The sequence below is a fragment of the Cervus elaphus genome, chromosome 1, assembly GCF_910594005.1.
Source record: "Cervus elaphus chromosome 1, mCerEla1.1, whole genome shotgun sequence".
Taxonomy (NCBI): domain Eukaryota; kingdom Metazoa; phylum Chordata; class Mammalia; order Artiodactyla; family Cervidae; genus Cervus; species Cervus elaphus.
In genome coordinates this window covers 15,736,749-15,752,310 of record NC_057815.1, presented here as the reverse complement: position 1 = coordinate 15,752,310, position 15,562 = coordinate 15,736,749, and the positions used below count along the sequence as shown (strand labels likewise).

At 41.3% G+C, this 15,562-nt stretch overlaps 1 protein-coding gene across 6 annotated transcripts in view; it reads left to right on the top strand.

Annotated features, from left to right (window-relative positions):
* LOC122684629 (poly(A)-specific ribonuclease PARN-like) overlaps window positions 1-15,562 on the top strand; it is a 201,210-nt gene that overhangs the window by 12,351 nt on the left and 173,297 nt on the right. For 3 of the 6 annotated variants that reach the window (XM_043889127.1, XM_043888883.1, XM_043888791.1), the window contains exon 3: window positions 4,758-4,808. The exons of the other annotated variants lie outside the window; for them this stretch is intronic. In XM_043889127.1, coding sequence (XP_043745062.1) covers window positions 4,758-4,808 — 51 coding nt within the window. The remainder of the gene's footprint in view (window positions 1-4,757; window positions 4,809-15,562) is intronic. 6 annotated transcript variants of the gene reach the window in all.

Below are 15,562 nucleotides of genomic sequence, written 5' to 3'. Positions count from 1 at the left end.
TAGATTTAGAATGATAGACATCTAGAGGGGTTTCAAGTTCCATTACAGAATTCTGTGACAAAATTATGACATCAATTTTTTAAACCAAAGGGACAGTATAAGCATAAAGCAAGATGAATTATTTGAAAATCCCTAGGAAGTTCTTTTACAGTAAAATTGTTTTCTTTGACACTGTGAGCATACTGTTTTGAATCCCTGTTCTTTTGGTTTTCTGAGTTTAAAAACAAGAGTATGTGTATGTATACACACACAAATATACACACACATATTCAGATACATATATCTGAATCACTTTTCTGTATACTTGAAACTAGCACAATATTGTAAATCACCTATGCTTAAATAAAAAAATGTTTATAAAAGTTTTTCATGTTCCCGCTGGCAAATTAAACAGCACAGAGACATTTTGATTACAAAGTAGCAGTTTTCTGTTGAGATACTTTCCCTGTGGCAGTTCCTGTTAGCTGACTCTACCTGACCTTAAGTAATAGACTTATACCTACTTGTTGAATTGTTAAATAATACCTTTTGTCTTCTTGCTGTGAATTTTGAGGATGTTCACCAGCTTGTTCACCTGTTTTCTTTTCCCGCCTCCCAGTTAATGATATTCATATTTTTTAAAAAGTACTGGAGGGATGGGATGGGGAGGGAGGTGGGAGGGGGGTTCAGGGTGGGGGACACATGTACACCTGTGGCTGATTCATGTCAATGTATGGCGAAAACCACCACAATATTGGAAAGTAACTAGCCTCCAACTAAAACAAATACTTAAAAAAAGAGTGTTGGCTGTCTTTCTAAATGAAGTAGTATATTTAAGCCACTGTTGCTCGTTGCTTCACGTTTCAGCAATACTCGTTGGTTCCTTACTTTGTAAAATGAGGGTATTAATACCTTTGTTCTTCCTTCCATCTACTCACACCCCCCCCCACCATCCACTTTTAGTTGGTTTCTATTAGCTACACTTGATTTTACATCTTCATGGTTAGTAGTATTTCCATTTTGTAGTGTGCAACTACAACTTGTTATCTGTGCTTTATCTGTAATAAAAGGCCAATAAACTCTGTATAAGTTTACCTGTTTAGTGCCAGACCAGACGGGGTGTTAGGATTAGATTTCCTATAGGTCCAGTGTTAGGATCTCTCAGTGATCAATGCAAAGCAGTAGAGGAAAACAATAGAATGGGAAAGACTACAGATCTCTTTCAAGAAAATTAGAGATACCAAGGGAACATTTCATGCAAAGATGGGCTCAATAAAGGACAGAAATGGTATGGACCTAACAGAAGCAGAAGGTATTAAGAAGAGGTAGCAAGAATACACAGAAGAACTATACAAAAAAGATCTTCAGGACCCAGATAACCATGATGGTGTGATCACTCACCTAGAGCCAGACATCCTGGAATGCTAAGTCAAGTGGGCCTTAGGAAGCATCACTACGAACAAAGCTAGTGGAGGTGATGAAATTCCAGTTAGCTATTTCAAATCTTAAAAGATGATGCTGTGAAAGTGCTGCACTCAATATGCCAGCAAATTTGGAAGACTGAGCAGTGGCCACAGGACTGGAAAAGATCAGTTTTCATTCCAGTCCTAAAGGCAATGCCAAAGAATGTTCAAACTACCTCACAATTGTACTCATCTCACATGCTAGCAAAGTAATGCTCAAAATTTTCCAAGCCTGGCTTCAACAGTACATGAACCATGAACTTCCAGATGTTCAAGCTGGATTTAGAAAAGGCAGAGGAACCAGAGATCAAATTGCCAACATCCGTTGTATTATTGAAAAAGCAAGAGAGTTCCAGAAAAACATCTATTTCTGCTTTATTGACTATGCCAAAGCCTTTGACTTTGTGGATCACAACAGACTATTGAAAATTCTGAAAGAGATGGGAGTACCAGACCACCTGACCTGCCTCCTGAGAAATCTTTATGCAGGTCAAGAAGCAACAGTTAGAACTGGACATGGAACAACAGACTGGTTCCAAATTGAGAAAGGAGTACGTCAAGGCTGTATATTGTCACCCTGCTTGTTTAACTTATATGCAGAGTGCATGATGAGAAACGCTGGGCTGGAGGAAGCACAAGCTGGAATCAAGATTGCCAGGAGAAATATCAGTGACCTCAGATACACAGATGACACCATCCTTATGGCAGAAAGCAAAGATGAACTAAAAAGCCTCTTGATGAAAGTGAAAGAGGAGAGTGAAAAAGTTGGCTTAAAGCTCAACATTCAGAAAACTAAGATCATGGCATCTGGTCCCATCACTTCATGGGAAATAGGTGGGGAAACAGTGGCAACAGAGACTTATTTTTTGGGCTCCAGAATCACTGCAGATGGTGACTACAGCCCTGAAATTAAAAGATGCTTGCTCCTTGGAAGAAAAGCCATGACCAACCTAGACAGCATATTGAAAAACAGAGACGTTACTTTGCCGACAAAGGTCTGTCTAGTCAAAGCTATGATTTTTCCAGTTGTCATGTGTGGATGTGAGAGTTGGACCGTAAAGAAAGCTGAGCGCCGAAGAATTGATGCTTTTGAACTGTGGTGTTGGAGAAGACTCTTCAGAATCCCTGGACTGCAAGGAGATCCAACCAGTCCATCCTAAAGGAAATCAATCCTGGATATTCATTGGAAGGACTGATGCGGAAGTTGAAACACCAATATTTTGGCTACCTGATGTGAAGAACTGACTCATTGGAAAAGACCCTGATGATGTGAAAGGTTGAAGGCAGGAGGAGAAGGGGACGACAGAAGATGAGATGGTTGGATGGCATCACTGACTCGATGGACATGAGTTTGAGCAAGCTCTGGGAGTTGGTGGTGGACAGGAAGCCTGACGTGCTGCAGTCCATGGGGTCCAAAGAGTCGGACACGACTGAGTGACTGAACTAGGATCTTAAAGCTACGCAATGAATCATAGCATTTAGGCAAAATGCCTCCTTTTTATCCCTTAATATCTGTTACTGGATTGAAAGTATTTTATGTTTTAGTTTCGTGCCTGTTCTATCTGTGATTTTCTTACAGAGTTGTTTCTCTTGTGGGATTTGTGACTGTTTTTCTCCCTTGAGTGGTGTATCGTTATTACACCCTATATGCTCTGTGCCCTCTGGAGCGTCTCAACCTGTTTGATTCACAGCATGTACTTTGTCTTCCAAATAGAGTGGAATTCCTCCGCCAGTGGTGACCACCCCTGTCTCTGTCCTTGATCCCTTTCTGCCCTCTGTGTGTGTGCCCCGCCGTCACCTGGGGCGCTGATGGGGTGGAGGGGGAGTGTGTGCTCTCAGCTCACTGCCTTTAACCTGGACGTGACGCGTTGTGCCTCACAGTGCCTGTTTTATTTACACTTTTGTGTGGAATCCACAAAGGGTGTTCTCTATCAGATATTTGAGACTTCTCTTGTTTAGTTATGTGCCATATGTACTTTAAATGCACATGAACACACTATAGAATCTAAGAAGTCTCAGTGGGACAGCTGAATTAATAGGTTTTTTATTTTTGGCTTTAGATTTGTTAGTCTTGGTCTGTGTATTGATGTGAGAATTGGATGGTAAAGAAAGGTGGATGGTAAAGAAGGATGAGCGCCGAAGAGTTGATGCTTTTTGAACTGTGGTGCTGGTGAATACTCTGGAGAGTCCCTTGGACTGCAAGGAGGTCAAACCAGTCAATCATAAAGGAAATCAATCCTGAATATTCATTGGAAGGACTGATGCTGAAGCTCCAATACTTTGGCCACCTGATGCGAAGAGCCCGCTTATTGGAAAAGACCCTGATGCTGGGAAAGATTGAAGGCGGGAGGAGAAGGGGACGACAGAGGATGAGATGGTTGGATGGCATCACTGACTCGATGGACATGAGTTTGACCAAGCTCCGGGAGATAGAGGACAGGGAAGCCTGGTGTGCTGCTGTCTGTGGGGTCGAAAAGAGTCAGACAGGACTTGACCAGTGAACAACAAACACCCATTTCATAACGTCTTCCCCACCTTGAGTCACACGACTTAGAGAAGTGATAGTTGTATCTGTATCAGACATTTCATTCGGGGCAGGATACTGAAGTGGGTTGCCGTTTCCTTTACGGGATTTTCCTAGCCCAGAATGAAATCCACGTCTCCTGCATTGGCAGGTGGCTTCTTTACCACTGAGCCACCAGGGAAGCCCATATAGGGGGTTAGGTGAAGTAAAACATAAAAGATGAAAATAACACATGAGGGTAAAAACAGGTTTTTAAAATAAAAATTCTTTTTTCCCCCTTTGCAGAAGGCATATGTGTGCTTAGCGTTAGCAGTGGTTTGAGTTTCCCTGGTGGCTCAGCTGGTATAGAATCCGCCTGCAATGCAGGAGACCCTGGTTCCATTCCTTGGTTGGAAAGATCCCCTGGAGGAGGGAGTGGCCCCCCACTCCAGTATTCTTGCCTGGAGAATCCCATGGACAGAGGAACCTGGGGGCTACAGTCTCTGGGGTTGCAAAGAGTTGCCTGAGTGACTAAGCACAGCACAGCAGTGGCTTAAAGTTTTGATTTAAGTTGTGCTGTTGGTGAGAGATGGAGGCACAGATAGCGGCCGGTCTCCTCTTTGTAGATGCACTGTGGAAACTGTGGCAGAAATTGCTACTTTGTTGGTACTGTGTATGATGATTTATACAGTGATAGTATTTCAAATTAAAAGTGCACAAATAGGAAAGATTAGTGTAAAAGTGTAAAATTTAATGGAATATTAAAAGAGTAAAGACATTTTAATGTAACTTTCTTTGTCTTTATTTTCAAGAATTCAGAAGGAACTTGCAGAAATTACGTTGGGCCCACCCCCCAACTGTAGGTAAGTACTTAATGGATTTTTATTTGTATCTTTTGCAGAAGGTGTAATCGAACTATTGCTGTGATGTCTCAACTATTGTTGTTGGAGCCTGATTAATTAGCGAAAACATGGTTCTGTTTTGGACTTAAGTGACTGTGAAGACAGTGGTTGTGGTGGTCTCCATGCAGAAATGGAATCTTCATGAATCTGTTTGTAATGGTAGATGGAGTTGCCAAAAAAAGAGTAATGCAATAACAGTAAGATAATGGAATTATAGGGTAACACATACAATGATCTTTTAGTGGAAGAGGTGTTGGAGTTTTAAATGATTTCTTTCATGATAGAGTAATACTGTGGCTAAAATATTTGCTGTTTGATAATTTATTTAGTTGTTATCTTGCTGAAAATTGATTTTTAGAAGTGCTGGAACATTAAACAGTGTTTCTTCATGGTTTACATTATTTCTTATAGTCCTAGGTTGTGGTGATTGGAGGCGGTGAGGTTAAGTTTGAAACACTCTCTCCATTATGACCACATACCCTCAATCTGGTCTGAGTTTACTGATGGGAAGTTAAAGTGCTTGCTTGGAGTTGATTAATGATATATGTAGAGTAGAAGGAGGGAAGTTAGCTTCTGCTGTATCTTGGATCTGGTACAGTAGTCGGAAGATGGCTGTTTGACTCCTTGAAGAAGTTTGTGTTTTGATGTCAGTTCAGTGTTGGAACCAAGCCACTGCGGAGTTGTGTAGTTTAAATGGTAGCGCTGTGCGTCAGAGGCGAGAGGACGCGCTTCAGTATTGAGTACATTGTTGGTGTGATTTCTGATTTAACTGAGCTTGTTTTAATATAAAAGCAAAGATAACAGCTCTAGGTATTAATGGAAGTGAAAAACCTGTAGGTGGCTAAATGGCTAATTGACAGCCATTTTTGTGTAGGAAAGATTCTAATAAGACTTAATGTTTGTAGTGAATTTATTGTAGTTCTTTACACGGGAGTCACATTTATAAACTTGTAGTAATAATGTTCGAAGAATATTTCACTCAACTAGAACAAATCACTTCTTGGTTAGGAGAAGCTGTTGGGTAGTCAGGTGTTTTTGTCACACTTAGGCTGTGTTACCTTAGAGCTGTTTCAGACGTCACATCTTTGTTTAAGCTTTGGTGGCCAATTCGTGTAAATGGATTGATTTGTGGAAAAACTTCAGTTTGAATTAAACTCTCTTGTTTCGTAGGGTAGTATTTGTTTTAATGTTTGAATCTTTTTTTTTTTTTTAATAAACTGTGTTTACCACATATATTATTCCTGTTACCTTTCTTTACAAACAACTGAAATGGTACAATATATGAACTTAGTTTATATACTTTGAAAACTTTGTTTAAACTTTGAAAACAGATTATTGGCAAAATAAATTAATTGCTTTGTTTTAATGAGCTTGTTTAGGGCTCCTTTTTGATGAATGTAATCCCTGTATAATATGTGATGATTAGAGTTTGCAGTTTTGCTATCAGATATATTATTTCCTGGTGCATTACTCTAATTTAGTTTTGACTTATTACAGATAAAAATTTAACTTAGATTAAACCAATATATTATAAATGTGCATGGAAACTGAAAATTCTGAGGAAGAAAATTACATGATGTTTATTCCTTAAATAAACTAAAATGGTTAAATCATAGTTCTGTTTAATGTAAAAAAGAAATGTTTTAACTATGGAAATTTGGGGATTTACTTTTTCATTGAGCCTTAGTTAAAGTGTACTGGTTGTGCAAGCAAAATATTTCTAATAGTTTTTCATTAAAAAAATGTAGATGTCACATATAATTAGCTCCTCAGTTTCAAGAAAGAAACCTACTCAGTTGTATTTTTTCCCCCCAGTTTTATTGAGATACTGACATATAACATTGCAGAAAGATAGCTTGTTCGGTGGATTTGCTGGCTTATGGAAACTTCCACTGTAATCCTTTTAACCATGTGAAGATTGGATAGCTCACATTGCTTCAGAACAAGGCCTACGGGTGCAGCTTCTTTGATCCCTAGATAGCTGATGGACTGATCAGGCAGGGACGAAGGTCGTGCCCACCTTCATGTTCGTGGCTCCCCTGTTGCATAGGGTCTTCTTTGCTGCGCTGGTGTAAGTGGGGGTTCCTGCCGCCCCCTGCGGGCCCTGCCCCTCACGTCAACACCCGCTGCGGGCCCTGCCCCTCACGTCGACGGCCATGTGGGCCCTGCCCCTCACGTCGATGCTCACCGCGAGCCCTGCCCCTCACGTCGATGGCCATGCGCTTGCTAAGGGGTTTACCGTAGGCCTTGGATTTTCTGTGGGTGTGTCGGGTTAGAGATGGGACCTCGGAACTTGAGTGCATCTCTTTTAAGATGCCCGCTAAGCGACTCTTGGGTTCATATTACAGGGACAAGCATGTGTTTGTCTTCTACTGTAGTATTGTTGAAGGTCTCCCCTGCCCCCCCCCCCAGGTTTTCAACAGACTTAAATCTTTTAAGAGTATGCGCAAAATATTTTGATGATCAGTTAAATTATTTCTTTGTATAGGTAATATCTGCCTATACAGTTTCTAGGTATCTTTTCACTTTTTTGGGTCATTGTTGTCTTTGAGGTAAAAGTGCAGTAATCTTTTTTTCTTTTTAGGCTGGATTAAGTTAATTCTTTTATAACATTAGAATTAATATTTAAAACCAAAACTTTATGATTTATCTAAGAAAAAAGTTTCTATTCCCAGAATGGTAGGGTCTGTGGGATCATAGGCATAGGAAAGTGCACATGATCTGGGTGGGATTCGGTTATATACATCGAGTATTCTCTGTGGATAGTAGAGGTGCTTTGCTGAGTCTCGGTGTGCGGTGAGAACGTAACTGGCCCGTGGCGTTTGAAGGGCTCTCTCCGAGGCCTCTGCAGGGGCCCGCGTGTCGGTCCCGCTCTGAGCTGGAGGTGCTGCCAGTGGCCGCAGCTGCTCACTGCCTCAGTGACCTGCACGCCAGCTTAGCTTCTAGACGACTATGCTGCGGCTTTGGGGACTCCGCAGAGCCGTCAAAAATGCAGACTCAAAATCTGTAAATGTGCTGGTGTGCTCATTCCTATTTCCTCAATGTCAGTGGGAAACTGGCAGCTAGCTGGAAAAATTTCTGAATTAAGATACAAGTTTCTGTCATCCTGAGGATAACCTGTGTCTCTGATTGCACAGAAGCTAGATTCAAATTCTGTTATGGTCTGATACTGCCCAAATTTATATTAGCTTTATAAGCATGGAAATGACAGAGATCCTTGCTACTTTTTAAAAGTAGAGACTGTGGTAAAATGATTTGCTTGGATTTTGATTTTTGATTTACTATTTGAGCAAATGAAAGGAGAAAATACTTAAGAGGATGTAGTTCAGTTATATTAGCAGTTTTTACTTTTATTGCTATGTTTCAATTATCTACTCGTTGAACACAGACTCTGCTTTATTTTTTAATTGTAACAGCTTTATTGAGATGTAATTTGAAGTGTAAATTTCAGTGACTTTTAGTGTCTTCACTGCTTTATATCTGTCATAATCAATTTTGCATTCAGATCACCCCAAAAGATACACCATACCTTTTAGCAATCCTTTCCCATTTCCTCCCAATTTCACAACCATCCAGCCCTGGGCAACCATCGGTCTACTTTTGTCTCTATAGATTTGCCTTCAGGACATTTTGTACAAATGGAATCATACAATATGTAGTCTTTTGTGACTGGCTTCTTTCATGAAGCATAATGTTTGCAAGATTCATCCATGTTGTAGCATTCATCAGTACTTTATTTTTGTCTCTGAATAATATTCCATTGTGTGGCTATAGTACATCCTATTTATCTGTTCATCAGCTGATGGAAGTTTGGGTTGTTTCCACTTTGTGGTTATTGTGAATAATGCAGCCATGAACATTTGTGTACAAGGTTTTGTGTGGACATTTGTTTTCATTTCTCTTGGGTATAGATAGACCTAGGAGTAGAATTGCTGGGTCAAACACTAACTGTGTTTAACCTTTTGGGGAACTGCCGGACTATATTCCAGAGTGGCTGCACCATTTTACCTTCCTGACATCAGTGTATCAGAGTTCCAGTTTCTCCACTGCCTTAGCAACTGTTATTGTCTGTCTTTTAATGATGGCCCTCCTTGTCGGTGTGAAGTACTGTGTCACTGTGGTCTGGATATTTCTTACCCTGCTGTATAACAGTCTTGATGACTATCTTTTCATATGCTTATTGGACATTTTTGTATCTTGTTTAGAGAAATGTCTATTCAAATTCTTTGACAGTTTTTAAGTTGTTTTGTCTTTTTTGTTGTTGAGTTGTAAGTACTATTTATTTATTTTGACTACAAGTCCCATATCAGATATATGGTTTGCAAATATTTTCTTTCATTCTGTGGATAGTGTTTTCACTTTCTTGATAGTTCCTTTTAAAGCATAAAAGTTTTAAATTTTGATGAAGTCCAGTTTATCTATTTTTTTGTTACTTTACACACTTGCTGTTATTTCTGCAAAACCATTGCCTATTCCAAGATTAAGAAGATTTTTGCCTACATTTTTCTAATAAGACTTTTTTAGTTTTAGCTTTTATATTTTGGTGTCTGATCCATTTAGTATATGGTGTGAGCTACAGGTCCAACTTCATGCTTTTCTTGTAGATACCCAGTTATCTCAGCACCACTGCTACAAAGACCCTTTTCCCCAGTGAATTATCTTCATATCCTGTTGAAAAATCAATAGATCATAAATGTGAAGGTCTATTTCTGAACTCTCAGTATTATTCCATTGATCTATGTCTGTTGTTAGGCCAGTACCACAGTCTTGATTTTTGTTGTTGAGTCACTAAGTCGTGTGTGACTCATTGCAACCCCATGGACTATAGCCCACCAGGCTCCTCTGTCCATGGGATTTCCCAGGCAGGGATACTGGAGTGGGCTGCCATTTCCATGCCCAGGGGGTCTTCCCAACCCAGAGATGGAACTCGTGTCTCCTGCATTGGCAGGAGATGCTTTACCACTGAGCCCCCTGGAGCTCTGTGGTAAGTTTTGAGTCAGAAACTTTGGTGTGTAAGTCCTGTAACTGATTCACTTTTCACTGTTCTAACTCATTAGTTAAGGCATCATCGGAATGGATGAGACTGGGACTGGGCGTACGCCTTACCACTGTTTCCTCCTCCTGTTGTTGAGAGCCACTGACCAGAGGAGGGTCTGTTTGCCAGACCCTAGTAACTGAGACAGTGTGTGGGGAAAAAGTGTGTGAGTTAATGCTTTCCAAACTGTATCATAGAACAGGAAGGCATTGAGATAGAAACTAGGGATTGTGTCTGTATAGGTGTGATTTCTACAGAGAGCCAACAATGTAAAAATCTGTTGTCGTTAATTATTTTCCTTTTATTGGTCATTATAATAATATTTGTGCAGCATTTTGTAGCTTTTAAAGGATTTTTATGTATGATGCAGTTTAGTCTTTTTCTGTGAGACTCCTGGAATTAAGTAACTTGCTCAGGATTGCATGACTAGAAATGGTTGATTTGCATTTAAACCCAGGTTTTCTGATCATTCATCCTTTATTTTTCCAAATGTGTGAGTAGATAGAGAAATACGTTAAACATTACATTTGTGGCTAGGTACATGTGGTTTAGTTAAGGAGAAAAAAAAAAGAAAAAATCAACATGCAAGGCAATCCAATATATTGTAGGTACTATGCTTGATTTAAATTTCTGAATTCCATGAAACAATAGTTAGTTGGAACACTCTGAAAAGTAATTATTTGAGTAGTGTGATTTCTGTGACACTTTTCTGTCGTGTGTGTGTTTGTATGGGTGTATATGTTCGTGTTATGTTGTTACTGGCACTGAGCCGGGTAAAGGATATTTTTTTACATTTGGCAGTTTGCAGTTCCATGTCTGCACTTTTAATGCCAAATTGTTTTTCCCTGTTCCTCAGCCTGATTCTCCGTCATGTTCCCCTACACCTCAGTATTCACTGAGGGCTTCCTGTGTTAGATCTGTGGTAGGAAAAGTGTAGGTTGCAAGAAGGTAATCAGATGTAGTTCCTAATCCTGTAGATACGGTTAAAACTAACTGAGAGAGAAAACATAAAATGCTTTAGGACCAAGACCAGGGAAATGATGGTGCTGTTGGCAGAGACTGCCGGTATCTGTAGACTGCGGGTCTTAAAAGGGATCTGCTTCCCTCTTTACCCTGTGACCCTAAAGCCGATGGCCTTGTGTATTCTTCAGCATTAGTAATTAGCTGCCTTTTTTTTCATTTATTTTTATTAGTTGGAGGCTAATTACAATATTGTTGTGGTTTTTGCCATACATTGACATGAATCAGCCATGGATTTTCATGTGTTCCCCATCCTGATAATTAGCTGCATTTTGTAGAAACCTGACCTCTGGTTCTGTTTTATTTTCTTACTCTTTTTCTCCACCGTGTGTCTTCTCAACACTTTGTACTCTTATACTGTGTAAGTTTTTTTCAAAGCCACCTCAGTCTTTGGAGCAAGGCAGATTATTAGTAAATAAACACTGGATAACTGAAAGGTGATGTGAACACCTTTTTGTTAGCAGAATGCTGGAGTGCCTCTTCTGAGGAGTCAGTCGTGTCCAACTCTTTGTGACCCCGTGGGCTGTAGGCCGCCAAGCTCCTCTGTCCATGGGATTCTCCAGGCAGGAATACTGGAGTGGGTTACCATGCCCTCCTCCAGGGGATCTTCCCAACCCAGGGATCGAACCCAGGTCTCCCACATAGCAGGCGGATTCTTTACCGTCTGAGCCACCAGGGAAGTCCAGGGAAGCAGAATGCTGGAGTGCCTCTTATGAGGAGTCATTAACATTGACAAAATTTAAGTATATGTTGAGGCCCTGTGATGCTGAATTTTTCATATGCATGTCTCCTTTCTTCAGTAGAGATAATAGAAGCATATTTTTCATTCACTCCTTTGAGTTCTGGACTCCATGGCTGCAGTGTTGCGTGGTTTTGCATAGACTCTCCGAGGACAAAAGTCTTTGCTGACATCTGGGTTGCTGGAAGTGCAACCCTGGAGCGCGTGCGGGGGCCTGGGCCGGGGGCCGAGGGGGCATGGACGGCGCTGCAGCCCTGGGGAGCATGGTCGGCCCGGACCTTCCCCTGGCAGAGCTGTGTCGGGAGCCTCACGCCTGTTTGTATTCTTGCTTCTGTATCTTCTTTGACATTCGTGGTGTGCGCTTTCATTACCACGGACAGTGCACGTGTGCTTCTCTTTTTGCTTCACCTCAAAGCTGACTTTTCACCGGACACAGCCAACACCGCCGCGAGGGGCCCTTGCTGCAGACATCGCGGTCCAGGCGCAGTCGTTTGCTGCCAGCACCTTTACTTTAAAACTGAGCTTGGGGAAGACGTCACTGTCTCAATAAGACCCTGGAGAGATTCCTTCCTTTCTTACTCCAAGATGTTACTTCTTAGCATCTGCCTTTAACCATAGATTTTTAAAGTATTTATTTCATAATAAGGGAAAATGTTGAGTGATAGAGTTTTGTACCCATTATTTGTGACTTCTGATTTTCCTTTTATTTTTTTCTAATCTTTGCTGCTTTAAGAACAGTATAAGAATGTCTGAAAAAAACATGCATTAACTGATCACAAAGGGATTATACTTTATAACAGCAGTAGAACATTTTATCATTTATTTTAGTTTGCCTGGTTTTATAACTGGTTATTATTTCAGATTTATTACTTAAGTACTTTTGATAGAAAGTGTCATGTTACTGTCTAGCAGGTAATATTTTAGTTCACATAGCTGTTCTGTCTTTAAGATGTCCTGAAAGCTATTCTTTAGTGTGCCCAAAGCATTTTCTTTACAGTGATTATTACTGTTCATTGGCTTCAATATCTTTTATCAACTAAGCATTATTGCAAATAGCAAGTCAAGCAATATTTATTAGCATTTTTTATTTTAAGAGCAGTGTAAGTTTTGATTTTTTAAATTTAATGTTACCACCGTTAGCTTTCTGACTATGCTTTTTGTAAATGTTCATTTAGAACTGTTTACTTAGAATGTCTGTGTATTTTAAGTTAGGGACTTAATAGAATCCTTTAAAGGTATAACGAATTCCATACTTGGGTGAAGTGAAGTGAAGTGAAGTGAAAGTCGCTCAGTTGTATCCACCTCTTTGCGACCCCATGGACCATACAGTCCATGGAGTTCTCCAGGCCAGAATACTGGAGTGGGTAGCCTTTCCCTTCTCCAGGGGACCTTCCCAACCCAGGGATCAAACTGGGGTCTTCCTGCATTCCTGGCAGATTCTTTACCAACTTAGCTGTCAGGGAAGCCCTTATGTGGGTAGAAACAGCATATTATTCTGGTGGCTCAGCCGTTAGAGCATCTGCCTGTAATGCAGGAGACGCAGGAAACATGGGTTTGATCCCTGGGTCAGGAAGAGCCCCGGAGGAGGAAATGGCAAACTCATTCCAGTATTTTCGCCTGGAGAATACCACGGACAGCGAGCTTGCCAGCCTACAGTCCGTGAGGTCACAAAGAGTCAGACACGACTGAAGCAACCGAGCCCACACGTGCACCGACTCGCTTCTCCCTCTCTGCACGTGAAGAGGAGGCCTGGTGGTGATTCCGAACCTTCCGGGGCAGAGGTGGGCCCTGGTGCCCGGGCCAAGTCCCTGGCTTGCTTCCACCCTCGAGGGGTCCAGCCCCCTGCCTCCCTCAGCCCCCTGCTCTCAGGTCTCCCGATGGTATGACTCCTTTGTCTGACCTGCCCAGTTGGGTGAGAGTTCTTTCTTTAATCTCTGTACTTCAGATCTTGGCACTCATCTGACGTTTGGTGGACCGCGAGGGCATGGATACACTTGCTGTCCTGGGAAGCTGGCATCTCTGGATGCTGCCAGTGTTTGCGGCAGTGTGCCGAGGCCTGTCATTCAGCAGCGTTGTCCCATTTAATCTTCGTGACCCTCCAGGAGGGAGGCAGTGGTTGTGGATGGTGTTATAGGTGGGAAGACAGGCTCAGACAGGTGAGCCCGCTTGTTCAAGGTTGCAGAGCCGACGGCGCAGAACTGGGATTTCAGGCTTTGGAGCCCAGGTGATTGGAGCCTCTGCCGCGCTGCCTGCCTTTTGCGGAGTGGACACAGGAGAGCGGTCTAGAATGGCGCTGACCCGCAGGACTTCCTGGTAGGACGGAAGTGGTCTGCATCTGGCATCCTGCGCAGTAGCTGCTTAGCACTCGAAAGATAGCTAATCTGAGTAAATTAATTTATAATTTGACTAAAATTTAATTTAAATTTAGGTGACCATATGTGACTAGGAGCTACTGTGTCCCATAGTACAGACTTAGAAAAATGAACATTTCTCAAGCTTAAATTTATGCTTTAACGTCAGGTGAGACTAAGCTAGCAGGTCATTTTGAGTTTTTAAGGGGTACTTACAGTTATGCATTTGTCTTTCCCCACCCTTCCTACCAACCACCGTTATTTTCTAAGAGCCAGCGACCGCTAACGTATTTTTTAGAGCATCACACAAAATGCCCTTAATTATGTAAAAGACCCATATAAATGTTAATATTATATAGTATGGTTAAAGGTGTTTCATTTCTTTTTAACAAAGTGAAAGTGGCATTGAAAGCATTGTTTTTATGGACTCAGGATTTTGAAACGGGAAAGCGTGTGGTCTGGCCTCCCTCCAACCAGAGAGAAGCCCGCGCGTGGACAGGGACACGCAGTTTCATGACGAAGCCCAGGCCAGCATTCAGTTCTGAGAGTCGATGTGTCGCTGATTTCATCAACAGAATGGATGTGTTTTATACACTTAGGAAATGTAGATACCGTTAATATAAACAAGGAAGATTGGAAGTCTTCTCTGCGATCAGAAAGGACATTGGAAAGGAACTGGAGTTACCTTGTCTGGGGGAGTGAGGGGGCACCATGGCTGTGTTTAACTGTTTTCAGAGCCAGAAAACGGAAGAGAGATTCACCTTACTCCATGGGATGTCAGGGTGTAGAACTAGCACTGCCGTATTAAATTAGAAGGAAACCATTGCCTTCTTGATACAAAGTCTTCGTCTTCGTCCAGAGCTGTCCAGAGAAATAATGGACAACTCGGGAGGTAGGTAGTGTGTGCCCCTTCTCTGGAGGAATTAAAAATGACTCTGTTTGCTTATTTCAGAGGAGTGTTCAGGTCTCAGCTGCATGGTCGTGCTGGTGGACGTGTTTCCCGGCCGCTGGACTCGGCTTCGTCTTCTCCTCTGTGGGTTGCGAGTCAGTTTCTCTCTCTCTCCTTTGCCTTCTTGGAGCCTGTGGTTCATAATTTGTATAGTTTATTGGCCTAGCTGGTTTATTTAAAACAGATAGTTTATTTGTTGTAAGTTCTGTATATGAATTAGTAAATGAGGCTTTTATTTGTCTATTTATAACTTTCAAATTTATAAGAAAAGGATGATACATGAAGAATATTTGTGTAGCAGACCTATTCCATTAATTACATGAATTAAATGGGAAATTAATAATTTCCTGTGTCAATCTAAGGTGAGAATACACCATTTAAGGACCATGGAGTATGGATTATAGATAGTATTTGCAATAATGTATAAAATGTTTTAAGTAATAAATTCAGGGTAGCCTCCCCAAATATGCAAATATGGGTGTGGTGACTGTCTAAACAAGTGGTAGCTGTCTAATTGATTCTTTCTCCTTTTTCAAATTACATACAAGCCAGATGTGTCTAACTTTAAAGCAAGGAGAAATCGTTGAACAGTTCTTCCCGGTTTTGAGCTTGCCAGAGGTG